The sequence below is a fragment of the Pseudophryne corroboree genome, chromosome 4 (genome assembly GCF_028390025.1).
Source record: "Pseudophryne corroboree isolate aPseCor3 chromosome 4, aPseCor3.hap2, whole genome shotgun sequence".
Lineage (NCBI taxonomy): Eukaryota > Metazoa > Chordata > Amphibia > Anura > Myobatrachidae > Pseudophryne > Pseudophryne corroboree.
In genome coordinates this window covers 27,598,037-27,615,342 of record NC_086447.1, presented here as the reverse complement: position 1 = coordinate 27,615,342, position 17,306 = coordinate 27,598,037, and the positions used below count along the sequence as shown (strand labels likewise).

Sequence of the window (17,306 nt, the reverse complement as noted above, 5' to 3'; positions counted from 1 at the left end):
CAGGAGAAACAGCAGGTGTCTGATTCTCAGATTGAACTCTAACAGCCTTATGGTTCTTGGCTGTTTATGTCTGACAATCTAATCTCAGTTTAATTGTGACAATTTTAACACATGCAGGAGAAACAGCAGATGTCTGATTCTCAGATTAAACTCTAACTGTTCTTGGCTGTTTATGCCTGACAATCTAATCTCAGTTTAATTGTGACATGAGGATGGACTTATTTGCAGCTCACGTTGCTGCTTATCACAATGGGTTAAACTTTCCCCGTCACAATGTTGATTGGTGATTAATATTCACCTTAACACAGTATTAATTAGGCACTTTCCCCTCGGAATCACTATAATGTTATACTGTATTCGCTCCTAAATTATTCATAAAGGAGCATTCAAAGTTTATTCTTTTGAATTATATTGAGACAGAGATAGAGCAGGCTTATTGAATAGCAATTAGGCATTCATTAAGCATGTGAACCATGTCACTGATGCCCCAGTATATATGCAGTCCTTTGAACAGTGCTTTATAGTATAAGTATACTGTTTATGTTAAAACTGAGTACTGCATCTATAAGGACATTAATTAAAGGTATTTACTACATGTCATTAATTCTGCTCAGTAACTTTCAATGCACACAATAGAGTTACATATATTTCTCAATTAAGCTGTTTCCTACTCAAGGAGCACTTGATATATCCTTCACTATGCACACTGAATTTCACAATTCACACTGGAGTCTGGTATCTGACAAGACTGTTTCCTATTTCCCTGCAATTTGCATGGGATGACACTCCTCATATGGTTATATCCTTCCTATTCTAACATGATATGGAGACTGTCTAAAGTGCACAGCTAGCCTGACGCACGCTTCGCTGTTTGCTTCATCAGAGGCAGAACCAGATTGCTTCCAGGTTCTCCCCTAAATACCGGCAATTGCCGCGATCCACCAATCAGAATCCTTTATCCTGATGTCATCATCTGCATCACTAGTCCAGGGAGTCTCAATCAATCACAATGTGGCAGGCTGGATCGTGTGTAGACTCGATTACACGAGTGCCTATTCATGCTGTGATAGATCCGATCAAAGGATATGCAGCATATCCTTTGATCGGATCTATCACAGCATGAATAGGCACTCGTGTAATCGAGTCTACACACGATCCAGCCTGCCACATTGTGATTGATTGAGACTCCCTGGACTAGTGATGCAGATGATGACATCAGGATAAAGGATTCTGATTGGTGGATCGCGGCAATTGCCGGTATTTAGGGGAGAACCTGGAAGCAATCTGGTTCTGCCTCTGATGAAGCAAACAGCGAAGCATGCGTCAGGCTAGCTGTGCACTTTAGACAGTCTCCATATCATGTTAGAATAGGAAGGATATAACCATATGAGGAGTGTCATCCCATGCAAATTGCAGGGAAATAGGAAACAGTCTTGTCAGATACCAGACTCCAGTGTGCATTGTGAAATTCAGTGTGCATAGTGAAGGATATATCAAGTGCTCCTTGAGTAGGAAACAGCTTAATTGAGAAATATATGTAACTCTATTGTGTGCATTGAAAGTTACTGAGCAGAATTAATGACATGTAGTAAATACCTTTAATTAATGTCCTTATAGATGCAGTACTCAGTTTTAACATAAACAGTATACTTATACTATAAAGCACTGTTCAAAGGACTGCATATATACTGGGGCATCAGTGACATGGTTCACATGCTTAATGAATGCCTAATTGCTATTCAATAAGCCTGCTCTATCTCTGTCTCAATCTAATTCAAAAGAATAAACTTTGAATGCTCCTTTATGAATAATTTAGGAGCGAATACAGTATAACATTATAGTGATTCCGAGGGGAAAGTGCCTAATTAATACTGTGTTAAGGTGAATATTAATCACCAATCAACATTGTGACGGGGAAAGTTTAACCCATTGTGATAAGCAGCAACGTGAGCTGCAAATAAGTCCATCCTCATGTCACAATTAAACTGAGATTAGATTGTCAGGCATAAACAGCCAAGAACAGTTAGAGTTTAATCTGAGAATCAGACATCTGCTGTTTCTCCTGCATGTGTTACAATTGTCACAATTAAACTGAGATTAGATTGTCAGACATAAACAGCCAAGAACCATAAGGCTGTTAGAGTTCAATCTGAGAATCAGACACCTGCTGTTTCTCCTGCATGTGTTACAATTGTATCACTACACACATGACTCATTCACAGTGGATGTAACAGTATCAAATGAACTGAGAATATACAGATGCCTCTGTGGTACAATTGAAGCCTAAGAATTATGTTATCATTCCAGTGATACAATAAAAACATAACACACATTGTTGGAAGATCATTTCATTATGTTTATCATTTAACACAGCAAACCATTGGAGCACTACTATCATTTTGTTACTATTATATATTAAGAAAATAGGAGTCCTGTTTCCATAACGGTCTCACAGTACATATCCCGAGAGGGACTTGAAAAATAGAGACACTTATTCTAGGGGTTTAGAATAACAGATATACAGTTATAGAGAAAGCATATACCTCTAGGACACTCTTCATTGTTCCAATATTAGAATTTAGGAACTATACGGATGACATCTAGTGCGCAGCTTTTTCAATTTTAATCACAATTTCTATCTTATTTACACTCTCTTACCTTTTTTCTTAAAATTCGCTGGTTTTATTATATATAATAATAAAAGTTATATTTTAATATAAGATTGTGTGCACCACTTTAGGGCATTCCGAACCCTCTTTCTTCCCTTTTTTTGTGAAGACTTGATATAGGCCTTCCCACCTGTCTATGAGGCAACCTTAGCGTAAAAATTTTGCATCATCACATAATCCCCAGGCTCAATGTCTTGACAATTACTGTTCGGTAGGTCAGGAATCACCAGCTTTAGATTTCTTTGTTGATTTCTCAGCTGCTGGCTCATCCTAACCAAATATTTCACAGTTATTTCGTTATTGCATTTCAAATCATCCTGGGGGTCTATCATTACATGGGGCTGTGGACCAAAAAGAATTTCAAAGGGTGATCAGTCAAGCGGTGACCTGGGAGTGGTTCTGATGCTGTACAACACTAGTGGCAAAGCTTCTAGCCACAGCAATCCAGTTTCAGCCATCACTTTGCTCAGCTTTTTCTTAATAGTGCCGTTCATTCTCTCCACCTTCGCACTCGCCTGTGGCCGGTACGGAATATGCAGCTTGCTATTAATTCCCATCAGTTTGCACATGACCTGAAAGACTTCACCTGTAAAATGGGTACCCCTATCACTTTCAATCATTCTAGGGATACCATATCTGCACACAAATTCCTGCACGATTTTCTTTGCAGTGAACACAGCAGTATTTGTGGCAGCGGGGAATGCTCCTACCCAGTTGGAAAGCACATCAGTACATAATAACACATATTTCAAATTCCTACAGGGTGGTAACTGTATGAAGTTGATTTGTATTACCTGAAAAGTCCATCTGTAGGAGGGATATGGGATGGCTCCGTTGGTATTGCTTTACCAATAGTCTTCCTCAAGCAAGTAAGACATGTCATTGCTTTATTACCTGCATGAGAAGAGAATCCTGGTGCACTCCAGTAGGCTCTTACCAGCTTGCACATACCCTCCTTGCTCAGATGAGTCAGACCGTGTGTCGCCTCAGCTAGTCTCGGGAGATATGTTCTGGGGGCCACTGGCTTACCGTGTCCATCTGTCCAAAGTCCTGAGGACTCCTGACCATATCCCTTCACCTTCCAGACTGCCTTTTCCTGTAGGGAATTAACTGTTGCATGTTAACTGTTTCAAATGTCATCAGTGATGTGATGTTCATTTGTATGGTTGTGCTTGCTGCTGATTTAGCAGCTTCGTCTGCCCGGCTGTTACCAAGTGAGATTGGGTCTTGGTTGTAAGTGTGTGCTTTACACTTGATAACAGCCACTCTGTCTGGTTCCTGTATTGCTGTCAGGAGCCTCTGGATGTGCGACGTATGCACTACAGGTGTGTCAGCTGCCGTCATGAAATATCTGAGGCGCCACAGGGCCCCAAAATCATGCACCACTCCAAAGGCATACCTAGAGTCCATGTATATATTAGCTGACTTACCTTTGGCCAACTCACATGCTCTGGTCAGGGCGACCAGCTCAGCAACTTGTGCTGGGTGTGGTGGGCCAAGGGGTTCAGCTTCTATGATACCTTCATTATCTACAACTACATATCCGGTGCACAGGTCTCCCGATTCCGTCTGTCTGTGGCAACTACCGTCAGTGTAGAAGGTAAAGTCTACTCCTTCCAGTGGGTTGTCACTGATGTCAGGTCTCGCAGTGAAAGTTTGGTTCAGGTATTCCATACAATCATGCGCATCAGTATCTGCACTAAATTCTCCTTCACCATCATTCTCATCCTCTACCCTTTGTGCATGACCAGGCACACTTGGCAAGTATGTTGCAGGATTTAGTGAGCTGCATCTCTTAGTGGTGATGTTTACCAGGTCCATCAGTGATAATTCCCACTTTGTAAACCGAGCAGATGAGACATGTCTGGTTTGGGCAGAGTTTAGTAAGGCTGATACTGCATGAGGTGTATGAATGGTCAAGTCGTGTCCTAACACTACGTCCTCGCTTTTACTTACCAGCAAAGTTATCGCTGCAACACTTCGCATGCTAGTGGGGAGAGACCATGCTACCATGTCCAACTGTGCACTGTAGTAGGCTACCGGTCTGCTGGAATCACCATGTTTCTGTGTTAAGACTCCTGCCATGCACCCAGCACTTTCAGTACCATACAACTCAAAGGGCTTTTCATAATCTGGCATACCCAACGCAGGTGCTTGTGATAAACACTGTTTTAGTCTGTCAAACGCCAGTTCGGACACATCTGTGTGTGAGACCTGTTCTGGTTTGTTCAAAGAGACCATCTCCTACAAAGGTAGTGCCAATATGGAGAACCCTGGAATCCAGTTCCGACAGTACCCACACATTCTGAGGAAAGTGCGGATCTGTTGCTGAGTTTGCTGCAGAGTCATGTCGCGAATCGTCTCTATCCTATCAGCGGTCAGGTCCCTAAGTCCTTGTGTCAAGCAATGTCCCAAGTATTTAACCCTGGTCCGGCACAACTGCAGCTTATCCTTTGAAACATTGTGTCCTGTCTGGGAGAGATGAAACAGAAGCTGTTTAGTATCTGCCAAGGATGACTCGAGTGAGTCAGAACACAACTATCATCAACATATTGTATTAGCACTGATACACTCTCAGGTTGAAAGGATTGCAAACAGCCATGTAAGGCCTGGGAGAAAATACTCGGGCTGTCAATGAAACCTTGGGGGAGACGAGTCCAGGTGTACTGTAATCCCCTGTACATGAAGGCAAAGAGGTATTGGCTGTCAGGGTGAAGAGGGACAGAAAAGAAAGCAGAACAGAGATCAATGACAGTGAAGAATTTTGCGGTAGAGGGAATCTGCATGAGGATGACAGCTGGATTGGGCACTACTGGGAATTGGCTCTCAACTATCTTGTTTATCCCCCTTAGATCCTGCACTAGCCTATAACCCCTCCCCCCACTCTTTTTCACAGGGAAGATGGGACTATTGGCTTTGCTGGATGTCCTGACTAGGATGCCCTGCTGCAGCAGCCGCTCTATGACAGGGTACACTCCTAATTCTACCTCTAGCTTCAGAGGATACTGAGGGATTTTTGGAGCTATTCTGACATCTTTTACTTGTACTGCTACTGGAGCTACATTCACCATCAATCCAGTGTTCTGTCCATCTTTGGCCCATAGAGAACCCAGTATTTGTGAGATCATTTCCTCTACCTGCGATGGACACGTGTCTATAACAGCAGAATGCGACATTAGCCTTTGAGGGGTGTCTAGTATATCTTGCACTTCTTGAGCATAGTTCTCAGGTATATCCAAGAAGACACCCTCAGGAGTACAATATAGGATACACCGCATTTTACAAAATAAGTCTCTGCCAAGTAGATTAGTCGGAGCCGATGCAGCCAACAGAAAGGAATGTTTTGTCTGCAAGGGCCCTATCATAATCTCTGCAGGTCTACTCAAAGGGTATTGTTGCACCGTTCCTGTAACTCCCATTGCCGAAATCATTTTACCCGTGGTTTTTACACCTGATGTGGATTTCAACACTGACCTGGCTGCCCCTGTATCTACAAGAAAGGTAATGGTACACCAGCTACATCAACCATGACCTCAGGTTCACTACCAAGGCTAGCAATCAACTTCACTGGCTGCCGACTACAGGTGTGGCCCAACCCCTATTGTGTAGTGGGACCCTCCCGCAGTGCATTGGCAGCTACAATATGTGAGGGGAGTAGCTGTGAGTTTTCGGAAGCCTGCCAGTCTCTCCTTGGTGGGTACCTCCTTGTTTCTCCTCTATGTGGCTCATAATCTCTTCTATGTGGTCCCTGATCCCAATTATGTAAATTGTAGTGTGGTTCGTATTCAGGTCTAGGGTGTCTGTATACGTTATGTGTCCCTTTATTCCTACAATATCTTGCATAATATCCTTCCTTTTTACAATAGTAACATACCATTGACCTTGACTTACCATCAGGGGTCTGGGGTTTTGGCTAATAGGACGTTCCTGTAAGTGCCTGTATACTCACCGTCATCAGCTTATCCCCTTGCGACTCCCTGTGTTTGCTGATGTTACGGTCGTGCTTGATAGCGGACTCTCTCAACGCAGCCACCGAGATACTTCTCCAATTAGGTAGAGAGGTTTGCACCCTTGTCCTTAGTGACTCCTCTAAACCGTCCATCAACACAGAAACAGCTACCTCCCTGTGGTGTGCATTCTCCTTAATATCCTCGATCCCAGTGTATCTAGATATTTCCTGCAGTGCTCAATGGAAATATTAGGATGCCATTTCACCTTCCTTTTGTCTTATGGAGAAAATTTTATTCCATTTAACAACAGATGAAATACACTCCTAATTGCAGGTTGATTTGCCGTACATTCTCCTGATTGTACTCATCAGTGAGAGGTACCTCTGCGTCTAACTTACAATCCGTTATGAATTTTGTGATGTCAATATTTGAGGGTAGATACTCGTAGCACTGTTCGCCAATCTTTATTTGTGGGCTCGTGGGCGTTACCTAACTCTTTAATGAATTTCTGTCATCCGACTAGATCTTTTCTGGGATCGGTGAATTCTGACATAATTGACCTTAACTCTGCTCGGGACCAAGGAAAATGCATGGCATTAGTTCAACTATATCGTTTTGACTTGATTCTATAATGCGGGGAGCTATCGTTTCTGCATAGTGTATGGTACCGTACTTACCAGTGGACACAACCTCACTCACCCCTCCGCTGGGGGGTATCGCTACTACTCTTGGTGGTTGGGCCATGCCCACCTGGGTGTCCTGTATGGTGGCTGCTAGAGAGAGTGCCGATATCGTGCTGGGCTCATCATCCTCCTCACAATCCTGGGGAAAATTTAAAATGGGATACAACTGGCAAGGGTTAGGGTTAACACATTGATCAATCACTTTCCTATCCTTTACCAATGCACCATTGCTTGTAGCCAATTTCTCCCCATCAACATATGGTGGTGGTGGTGCACTCGCAATTGCCTTCCCGCTAGGTTTGGAACCTGCTGTGTGAGCCAGTTCCTTTTGCACCTCCCCCTCTTGTTGCCACAGATTTAAACAATCGGTATGCCTGAGCCTTTGTTTTCTTGATTTAATCAGACATATTCAAATCCTTATGTTCTGTAATACCTCTGATTCAAAGCTGCCCATCCTGGGGAATGAGGCCCTATCTTCAGCAGTCATACATACCCATTCATTGCAAAAAGCCTCCGTGTGTGAACCATATTTCTCACACATAATAAACCTCGCTGACCCTCTCAGCCGCAATTCTTCAGCCTGAACCCTAGCTATCAAACGCCCACTGCTTGTGCAATTGGATCCCATCGCGGACTTTTTGCCTGTAGACGCAATCCCCAAATGCACAACACAAATAGACGGTGAAAGTTCTCTGAGCGCTTCCACCCACTCCTTCTCTGCTGGCGTACCACAACTCACTCCAGTAGTGACCACCACGTACCCAGTGAGGCCCTAACTGGCTTCTATTCACTGGAAGTTTTTGGAGTAACTTACCTTTTCCAGTGAATATCCACCGTTGAAGATTTTCCTGAGAGAGACCAGCGAAAACTTCCTTTTATGCAATACACAAATCACGCTTGCATATGCTCTACACGGCGCTAATGATACCTTTGTTTACGCAAAAGCTCGCAAAGGGGGTATCAAATTGCGTCACGTATCACACCCACAAACATGCGGTCCAATCGCACAGCGTATAGGTACTTGTTACCTATCCGCCCTACGATCACTGGAGTCGAATATACAAGCTGCACTCCTCACCCGGAGCGTAACACACAACCTTTAAACTTTAATTCACAATTTCTATACTTCTGCACAATGCACAATTTTATATCATGCTCCTCTGCAAATCACCTCATGATTTGCATATTATTTCTATCTGTATTAACGAAAGTCAGCTGCCTCATGCCACCAAGCCTCCCCTTACTTGGTGTACCACGGGACCCGATTTCCGGGGCTCACTCCACGCACTCCTGCTTTCACTCACTCAGATACACCTTGTTTTTCTTTTCTGTACAAAATATTCCACTCCCTTAGGTTGGTTACTTTACCCCAGAGGCACTTACACTTTTAAACAAAATATTTAAGGTAACCTGTTTTTGAAATCAGATAGTTATGTGCTATTGTATTAAATGTATACTATCCCGCCTTTAATTGAAAAACTATCATGTGATTTGTACTTAGCGTCCGTAATCCTACGCAACCTTGTGTAAACACGCGACCGTGCTTGCCTTTTACGCCACGTGTGCGACCCTGCGCCACATGCACGCTCCTGTACTTTGTCCATCACACGTGTACAAACGTACGTCCGCAATTCAACAAATCACACAATCTCTTTAAATGTGAGCAATACAAACTATTATCACTCACTAACACAACCCACACTTGTTCTGTATAACCCTTTAACGACTAGGCCAGAACTGCGTTTTATGTTTTATGAATACACCCTTAATACACTTATTTCAACTTTATCTATATAGCAAACAAATGTATCCGATTTCACACAGGTCTAAAATTACTAATAACCTATGGCAACAATATGTGGGAGAGTATGCAAAATATTGGTATGCTTTGTGTACGCTTTGTGTACGCTTTTGGCGTTAAAAAAAATTACACAGATTTTTAAATAGCTTTTTTCCTGTTTACCTCCGGATTCTATCATCACCTCTACAGACTAGACAAAGCAGATTCAATCTAACAGCACAAAATAGGGTTTTAAAACATCCAAGCAACCAGGAAAAGGTTTTACTTAAAGATGTATCTCCACCCTTTGCTGACAGATTAAAGTCTGCTCTGATCCGCAAGATCGCAAGTGTGTGAAAAACCGGATCGAGCCCCCAATTGTAAATGCTGATTTACTTACAGGACTAAAAGCGATAACTTAATGCACTCAATACAATTAAATTTGAGCCGCTGCGGCCGCTGTATGTAATCCTTAACCTACGTACTTTTTACACAGTTAGCGTACAAAGGTCCGTCCCGTGTACGCACTTTGCGTACACACGCCGCAACAGACTACTAAGTACACACAGTGCATACACACACGCACACCGACACGCTGAGAGCACAATGCAGCTACACGTGTGGCTGAAACACACTTTAAAAACTTAGCGGGAAGGAGACACAACACCAATTGTATTTAAGATGTTGGGATCCGACCCACCAATGTATAATTGCTGAAAGGGGGATACAACATATATACAATCACAATGACAGAAAAGAGGCTACAATCAATGGTACATACGTTTTGTTTCGCCAGCGCCACACGGTTCGGTGCTCAGTCAATCAAGCAAGATGACCTTCAGAGAGAGATGAATGACCGGTTAGGCAGCTTGGCTTTTATACAGTTGGTCAAAACCCAATACAATAGAAACTGTAACCTCTTCATCTATAGGACAACGGGCTGGTCATTTACAGTACAGGAGGGGTCATAGGTTGGCTTGAATAGGTGGGCAATGTCTGGTCCAGGTGTGCTTGCAGTTGGTCTCCACTGGGTTCCCGCCGAATATCAGAGTACAGTAAACACAGTATAATATTAATATCCTGTTCCTGCGCATAATTATGCGCAGGAGCGTGCTATCTTCTGCAAACTGCTACCGGAATGTTGCCCTTTAAATACCCTACAGTTGAATACCAAACACCACCTCATAACCTAATGCTGTCCCCTCATATCCTGCAAAGGTGAATCCCTTTGTTGTTGTACCTTTCAAACAAGTATAACTTGCTGGTGTGGTGCATGTGGGCTATGTGTACATTGTGCACTATGTGGATTAAATATGAGATATGTCTTTGTGGCTTTTCCATGCGAATACAAATGCTACCGTAATTACTCATACCACACGCTAATACGCAGGACCGCGTGAGCGGTCATACGCAACTTGCGAATATGCGCACGCACGGCAGAACAAGTACGCACACAGAGGCCATCTGTGTGGTGTTTGCACGTGATGTGTGTACTGTAATATTTTCCAACTTCAACATAGTTCTTGTTGCTACTGCATCATTTGCTGCTGTGTAGATACCTGTGTATCAAGATTATTCATCATACTCTGTAAGGCAATTGCCCCAGCACCTTGATCATCTTCTGAGTCCATCTTTCAGGCAGTGCACAACTGTCAGGAATTTGTTTGGTTTGAAGAGATCTAGAATCTGGTTCGAATGTCTCATTTGTGTGCAGTAAAGTAGGCGGACATAGGTAATTCCTCCTCATAGAACTCTGGAACTAAATATGATGACTAAGAGATACTTGGTCACACTCTAGCTTGAAAGAATTTGCAACTTCAGAAGTTTAGGGTACTGACATGATAATGAGCACAGGACTGGAGCAGACTGAGTCTTCCGAAGTATAAAATAAGAGATATAGACAGCATCTGTAACTTGAGTAACTAGAATACTGGATCTGGAATTGGACCAGAGTATTCTGACACTGTGTAATCAGACTTGAACTGGTAAGGCTTGGCACAATGGAACTGGGCTTGAACCGGTATGGTTTTGGAACAGTGGAACGGGCCTAAACTGTTATGACTTGGACAATTGAACCGTGTTTGAACCGGAATAGCTTAGCATGATGGATCTGGGATGGACAGAAATAGCTTAGCACAATGGATCCAGGCTGGACCGGTAAGCCATAGTACAATGGATATGTGCTGGACTGGAATGGTTTAGTACAATGGAACCAAGCTTGAACTAGTATATATTGGCACAAGGCACAGCTACACTATCTAGACAATGAGCTGACAATGAGATGCAGATACACAAGGAGACCTGGTAACTTAAGCAACAGGATGCCTAAAGTCAAACGTTGCTCTTGCCCCCTCTGGGTGTCAGAAGATTATTTTTATCCCCCTTGCTTGCATTGCATTGGTGGACATGGTCAGCTGGTCAGAGATTGGAATCTAATTGGTTCATCAGCGGTCAGCTGACCGGGACCAATATGGCGATGCCAGGCAGATGGAGCCAGCGAGAGGATACACATGGAGATGTCAGGACAGCAGCCATGCAGAAGTGATGTAAAGAATGATGACAGACACTCCCAGAGCTCAGAAGAGATGAAGACCATGGGGCAGGTAAGTGTCTAAGATGTTGAATTGTGACAACAGGTATCTAGCATTTCCATGATATCAAACCAGTTACAGGTGAGGTAAATGTTACCCGAGTGTGGATCATTGGGTCGACCCTAACTAGGTCGACAGTCATTAGGGTGACCACTATTGGTCGACAGTGAGTATGTCGACACCTGAAATAGGTCGACACTGACGTGCGTTTGACATGGAATATGACGACATGGGCAAAGGTCGACATGAGTTGTTGTTTTTTTAAATTTGGTGTTGTTGTCTTTGTAAAGTGACCGGGAACCCCAATTAGTGCACCCTGTCCCCTTGCATGGCTCACTGCGCTCGCCGTGGTTTGAACAGGGTGCCTCACTCTGCTACCGTAAGTAAGAAAAAAACCTTTTCATGTGTCGACCTTTGCCATGTCAACCTACTGACCATGTCAACCTAAAGACCATGTCAACCTAATGCATGTTGACCAATAGTGGTCAACCTAATGACTGTTGACCTAAGTGAGGTCAAGCTAAAGACGGGATACCATGTTACCCACTTATGACATATCAGATAATTACAGTGAGTTACTGGATGGTACTCAGCACCACATTACAGCCGCTATTAATACATGACATCACTAACTAACCATAAATGGGGGGAAAAATATATAGTGAGCCACAAAGGGATGGACTAAAAATTGGGTGAATTAGAGTAGGACACATTGGCTTTTTGAGCATATTATGTAATATCTCAAACTAAGTATGGCCTCACATTTTAGTGGTACATATCTATTTAAGTGAGACATAGTCATGTAGCTTGTAGTGGATATGTTTTTTTATGATTTACTTTTTTATTTTATCTAATATTTATTATTTGATATATGAATTGTGCTATGTGTATAAATTGTTTATTCGTAACTGAAGATTCCACAAAATCCTTCTCCTTCTCCCTATGGCCCTCATTCCGAGTTGATCGCTAGCTGGCGTTGTACGCTGCGTAGCGATCATTTAAAAAAACGGCAAAACTACGCACGCATGTGGGCCGCAATGCGCACGCACGGTGTACGGGTACCAAGAGCATTGTTGTTTTGCACTGCTTCTAGCGACAATTCCATTCGCACAGCCGATCACAAGGAGATTGACAGGAACTGGGAGTTTATGGGTGTCAACTGACCATTTTCTGGGAGTGTTTGGAAAAACACAGGCGTGTCCATGCGTTTGCAGGGCGGGTGTCGGACATCAATTACGGGACCTTCATCGCAGCAATCATCGCACAGAATAAGTAACTACAGGGCTGGTCTTGTTTTGCACAAAATGTTTTCGTACCGCTCGGCTGCACAGGCGGTCGCACTCTTGCAAACCGAAAATACACCCCCCCCCCCCATGGGCTGCGACTATGCGTTTGCACGGCTGCTAAAAGTAGCTAGCGAGCAATCAACTCAGAATGAGGGACTATATTAGCTATTTCAAATAGAGGTTGTGTTTTGGTGGTAAGCCTTAAAATGCAGTCATTAAAAATGACCATTTATACTGATAAAATGTTAGCATGGACATTATGTGGATAATCCAGTTATCAGGGAACCCTAACCACAATCTCAATGTAAGCATTTTTGCAGATTGTTTTATCAATAACGTTAAGAAATAAAACTGTTTATGACACAAATATGTAGGACCTGACCTATCAGTGGCATACCTACCATGGATGCAGGGGGTTCAGCTGCAATGTGGTCCGGGCTGCTTTGAGGGCCCGCTGCTCCCCCTATGCCCAGTCATCGGCTGCCTCCAAGGCCCATAGCTCCCCTTTCCACCCACTAAGAACAGCCACCATCGATAGCATAGCCTCGACACCCCCCCTGTTCCCCCAAGACTGCAGCCACATGGAGGATCCAGCATAGGGGCCTTCCTGGCCAACTCCAAGTGCTGTGATTCACGGGTATTTAGGGGGCAGGGCCTAATGCCGGTAAGTGACCACCCCCATCAGAGACCTCTCCTGGAGTTAGGTAGTGCTCGATCCCCCTCTCTCCCTGACACTCTCTCTTGCTTCTGTCTCTCTCTTTCTCTCTCCCTGACACTGTCTCTCTCCCTGAGAAAATTGTCTCTCCCTCACCCTCTTCCGGACACACTCCTTCTCTCTCTCTCCCCCTGACACTGTCTTCCTCCCTCCCTTTCTCTGACACTGTCTCTCTCCCTCCCTGACACTATATCTCCCTGACACTGTCCCTCTCTCTCCCTGCACTCTCTCCCTCTCTCTCTTTTGCCCTAACACTGTACCTCTCTCCCTTTCTCTCCCTGACACTCTCATCGTAACACTCTCGCCCTCCCTCTCCCTGACACTGTCTCTGTCTATCTCTCTCCCTGACACTGTCTCTCTCCCTGACACTGTCTCTCTCTCCCTGACACTGTCTCTCTCCCTGACACTGTCTTCCCCTTTCACTGACACTGTCTAGCTCGCTATCTCTCTCTCTCCCTGACACTCACTCTCTCCCTCTCTCCCTGACACTCTCTCTCTCTCTCTAACACACTCTCTCTCCCAGACTCTCTCTCTCTCTCTCTCTGACACCCTCTCTCTCTCTCTCTCTCTCTCTCTCTCTCTCTCTCTCTCTCTCTCCTCTCTCTCTTGTTATGTTTCTCCCTATTTCTCTTCCTGACACCCTCTCTTACTCTTTCTTGCTTTCTCTTTTCCTCCCTGACACTGTCTATCTCTCTCCCTGACACTGTATCTTCCTGACACTGTCTATCTCTCTTCCTCTTTCTGGCACTCCCTCTATCTCTTTCACCCTAACACTGTACCTCTCTCCCTTTCTCTCCCTGACATTCTCATCCTGACACTCTTGCCCTCTCTCTCCCTGACACTGTCTCTGTCTATCTCTCTCCCTGACATGGTCTCTCTCTCTCTGATATTATCTCTCTCACCCTGACACTGTCTCTCTCACCCTGACACTGTCTCTCTCCCTGACACAGTAACTCTCTTCCTGACACTGTCCTTCCCTCTCACTGACACTGTCTAGCTTGCTATCTCTATCTCTCCCTGACAACTCTCTCTCTCTCCCTCTATCCCTGACACTGTCTTTCTCTTTCTAACACAAGCTCTCTCTCTCCATGACACTCTCTTTCTCTCACTGTCACCCTCTCTCTCTTGTTATGTTTCTCCCTATTTTTCTTCCTGACACCCTCTCTTACCCTCTCTTGGTTTCTCTCTTCCTCCCTGACACTCTCTATCTCTCTCATTCACTCTCACTCCCCTCCCTTAATTACTCATCCCCTTCTGTCTCTCTACCACTCTCTCTATCTCTGACACTCTCTCTCTACCTAATGCCATTTTTTCACTCCTGTCATTCCTTTCTCTCTTTCCCCCTGACACCCGCTCTCTTGCTCCTCTCTCTCTCTCTTTCACTCATTCTCTCTTTTTCCAAGAATCCTTCTCTCTCTCTCTCTTCTTACTACACTCTTTCTCTCCCCCTGACACCCTTTTTGGCTCTAACTCCCTTCAATCTCAATCTCCTACTCCACATGGGGCATTGTAGTGACAACAGCGGGAGAGGGGGAGTATCAAGATTTGAGTAGATCCAGTCAGATGTAACTTTGCTCCCAATTAAAGACATTGTTTGCCTCAAGGAGGCAAATTTAAAAATATACAAATAGAGTTAATAGTGGTTGCATAGCCTAGTTCTATTATAGGGGTATATTTACTAAGCATTAGGTTGTCACAACTACAGCTTTGATCAATAGTTTTAAAATAGCAAAAGGATTCAATGCTAAACCAGGCATGTTTAGTATTTATTTATGTTGCCATTTTAAAGCCAACCATGATCAACAGCCTTGACAACCCAATCGCTAGATAATAAACCCATTAAATCTCAGTGTAAAATTAGAGCTGCCCAGTGATTGTGTACTACATGCAAAAGTAGACAGGATTTTCCTGACTCTTGCAGAAGCCCATAAAGTATTGTTATTCTGGTATCAATGCTGTCCTGAATAGTGTGTTGTGCCGATGTCATTATTCTACAGATGTTCTGCCTGTTGTTTTATTCTTCCAGATAGTGAAAATTGCCTGAAGTGTGCTGACCACGAGTGGCCCAATGAGAAGAAGACTCAGTGTGTTCCCAAAGAGTTGGAATTTCTGTCCTACACAAATGACACAATTGTTGACTTATTCTTATTAGCATCTTTTCTGCTTTGCTTTTTGACGTCTTTGATTCTTAGAATATTTATTTTGCACCGAGACACACCTCTGGTGAAAGCCAATAACAAGAATCTGAGCTTCCTCCTCCTAGTCTCCATCATGCTGAGCATTCTCTCTGTGTTCCTGTTCCTTGGACATCCTGTAGATGCCACCTGCATGTTGCGTCAGATCTCTTTTGGAATCCTCTTTTCAGGAGCCATATCTTGTGTCCTAGGCAAAACTATCATGGTTTATATTGTTTTTAAAGCCTCCAAACCCCAAAGTCCATGGAAATGCTGGATCAGCACCAAGCTGTCTAATTGTGTAGTGTTTGTGTGCTCATCCATCCAAGTGGTAATCTGTATGAGTTGGGTGACTGTCTCTCCACCTTTCCAGGAGCTGGACACTCATTCTTATCAGGGAAGGATCATTGTCCAGTGTAATGAAGGTTCTCTTATTGGGTTTTATTCTGTCCTGGGATATATGGGAATCCTGGCAGCCATTAGTTTTATTACAGCATTCTTGGCCAGGACATTACCGGACAGTTTTAATGAGGCCAAATACATCACCTTCAGCATGCTGGTGTTCTGCAGTGTCTGGATCACCATGATCCCAGCCTATCTCAGCTCCAAAGGGAAATACATGGTGGCTGTGGAGATCTTTGCAATACTAGCTTCATGTGCTGGACTTTTAGGTTGTATATTTTTTCCCAAATGTTACATTATCCTATGGAGGCCGGAACTAAATACAAGAAAACATCTACTTGAGAAAGGAAATGATCATATGTGTTACTCATGAATAATAATCAAATATGTTGTTGTTGTAGTTGTTATTATTATTATTATTATTATTATTATTATTATTATTATTGTGTTCCACAAGGGTTCCAATGTACCATTTATCAGGGTAAACATACAACAATATACATAGGTAACAAAAAATATAGACAAACATAAACATCATTAAAAAAATCAAAGTGTTGAGATTGTTTTATTACTTGGGGAATATAAAAGGACAGAGAAGACAGCAAAAAGGGAAGTATATAGAGTGGAGCAGAGGTTTATACAGGTTAGGGGTGGAGAGTTAATGGACATTTGTAGAATGAAGTGTGTGAGAGGGTGTGTGAGGATATGTTAGGAGGAAAGTGTGATTGAAGGCTTTGTAGATGAGTGAGAGCAGTTAAATTTGCGATGGGGGACAGGGAGACAGTTGAGGGACTAGATGCATGGGGAAAGCAGAGGTATAATGACAATAGAAAAAAATGCAGTAGGCATCAGAGTTAAGTGCAGACTGAAGAGGGTTGAGGCAGGAGTTCAGAAGGTCAGAGTGGAGAAGATTACAGTAAACTAGGTGAGAGATGATGTGGGTTTGATAACGGTGTTCATGGTTTACAGGGTGAGGAAGGAGGATACTGTATTTTGAAGGTCAATTGATATTAGGCTTTGGAGAATAAGAGGGTTGGTAACAGTGTAAAATGTACT

General features: G+C 43.5%; 1 protein-coding gene across 1 annotated transcript in view; it reads left to right on the top strand.

Annotated features, from left to right (window-relative positions):
• Positions 1-16,623, top strand: part of LOC134910764 (uncharacterized) — a 65,749-nt gene extending 49,126 nt beyond the window's left edge. Inside the window, exon 8 of the mRNA XM_063919146.1 lies at positions 15,701-16,623. Within this exon, the coding sequence (XP_063775216.1) occupies positions 15,701-16,623 (923 nt within the window). The remainder of the gene's footprint in view (positions 1-15,700) is intronic.
• Positions 16,624-17,306: the final 683 nt, after the last annotated feature.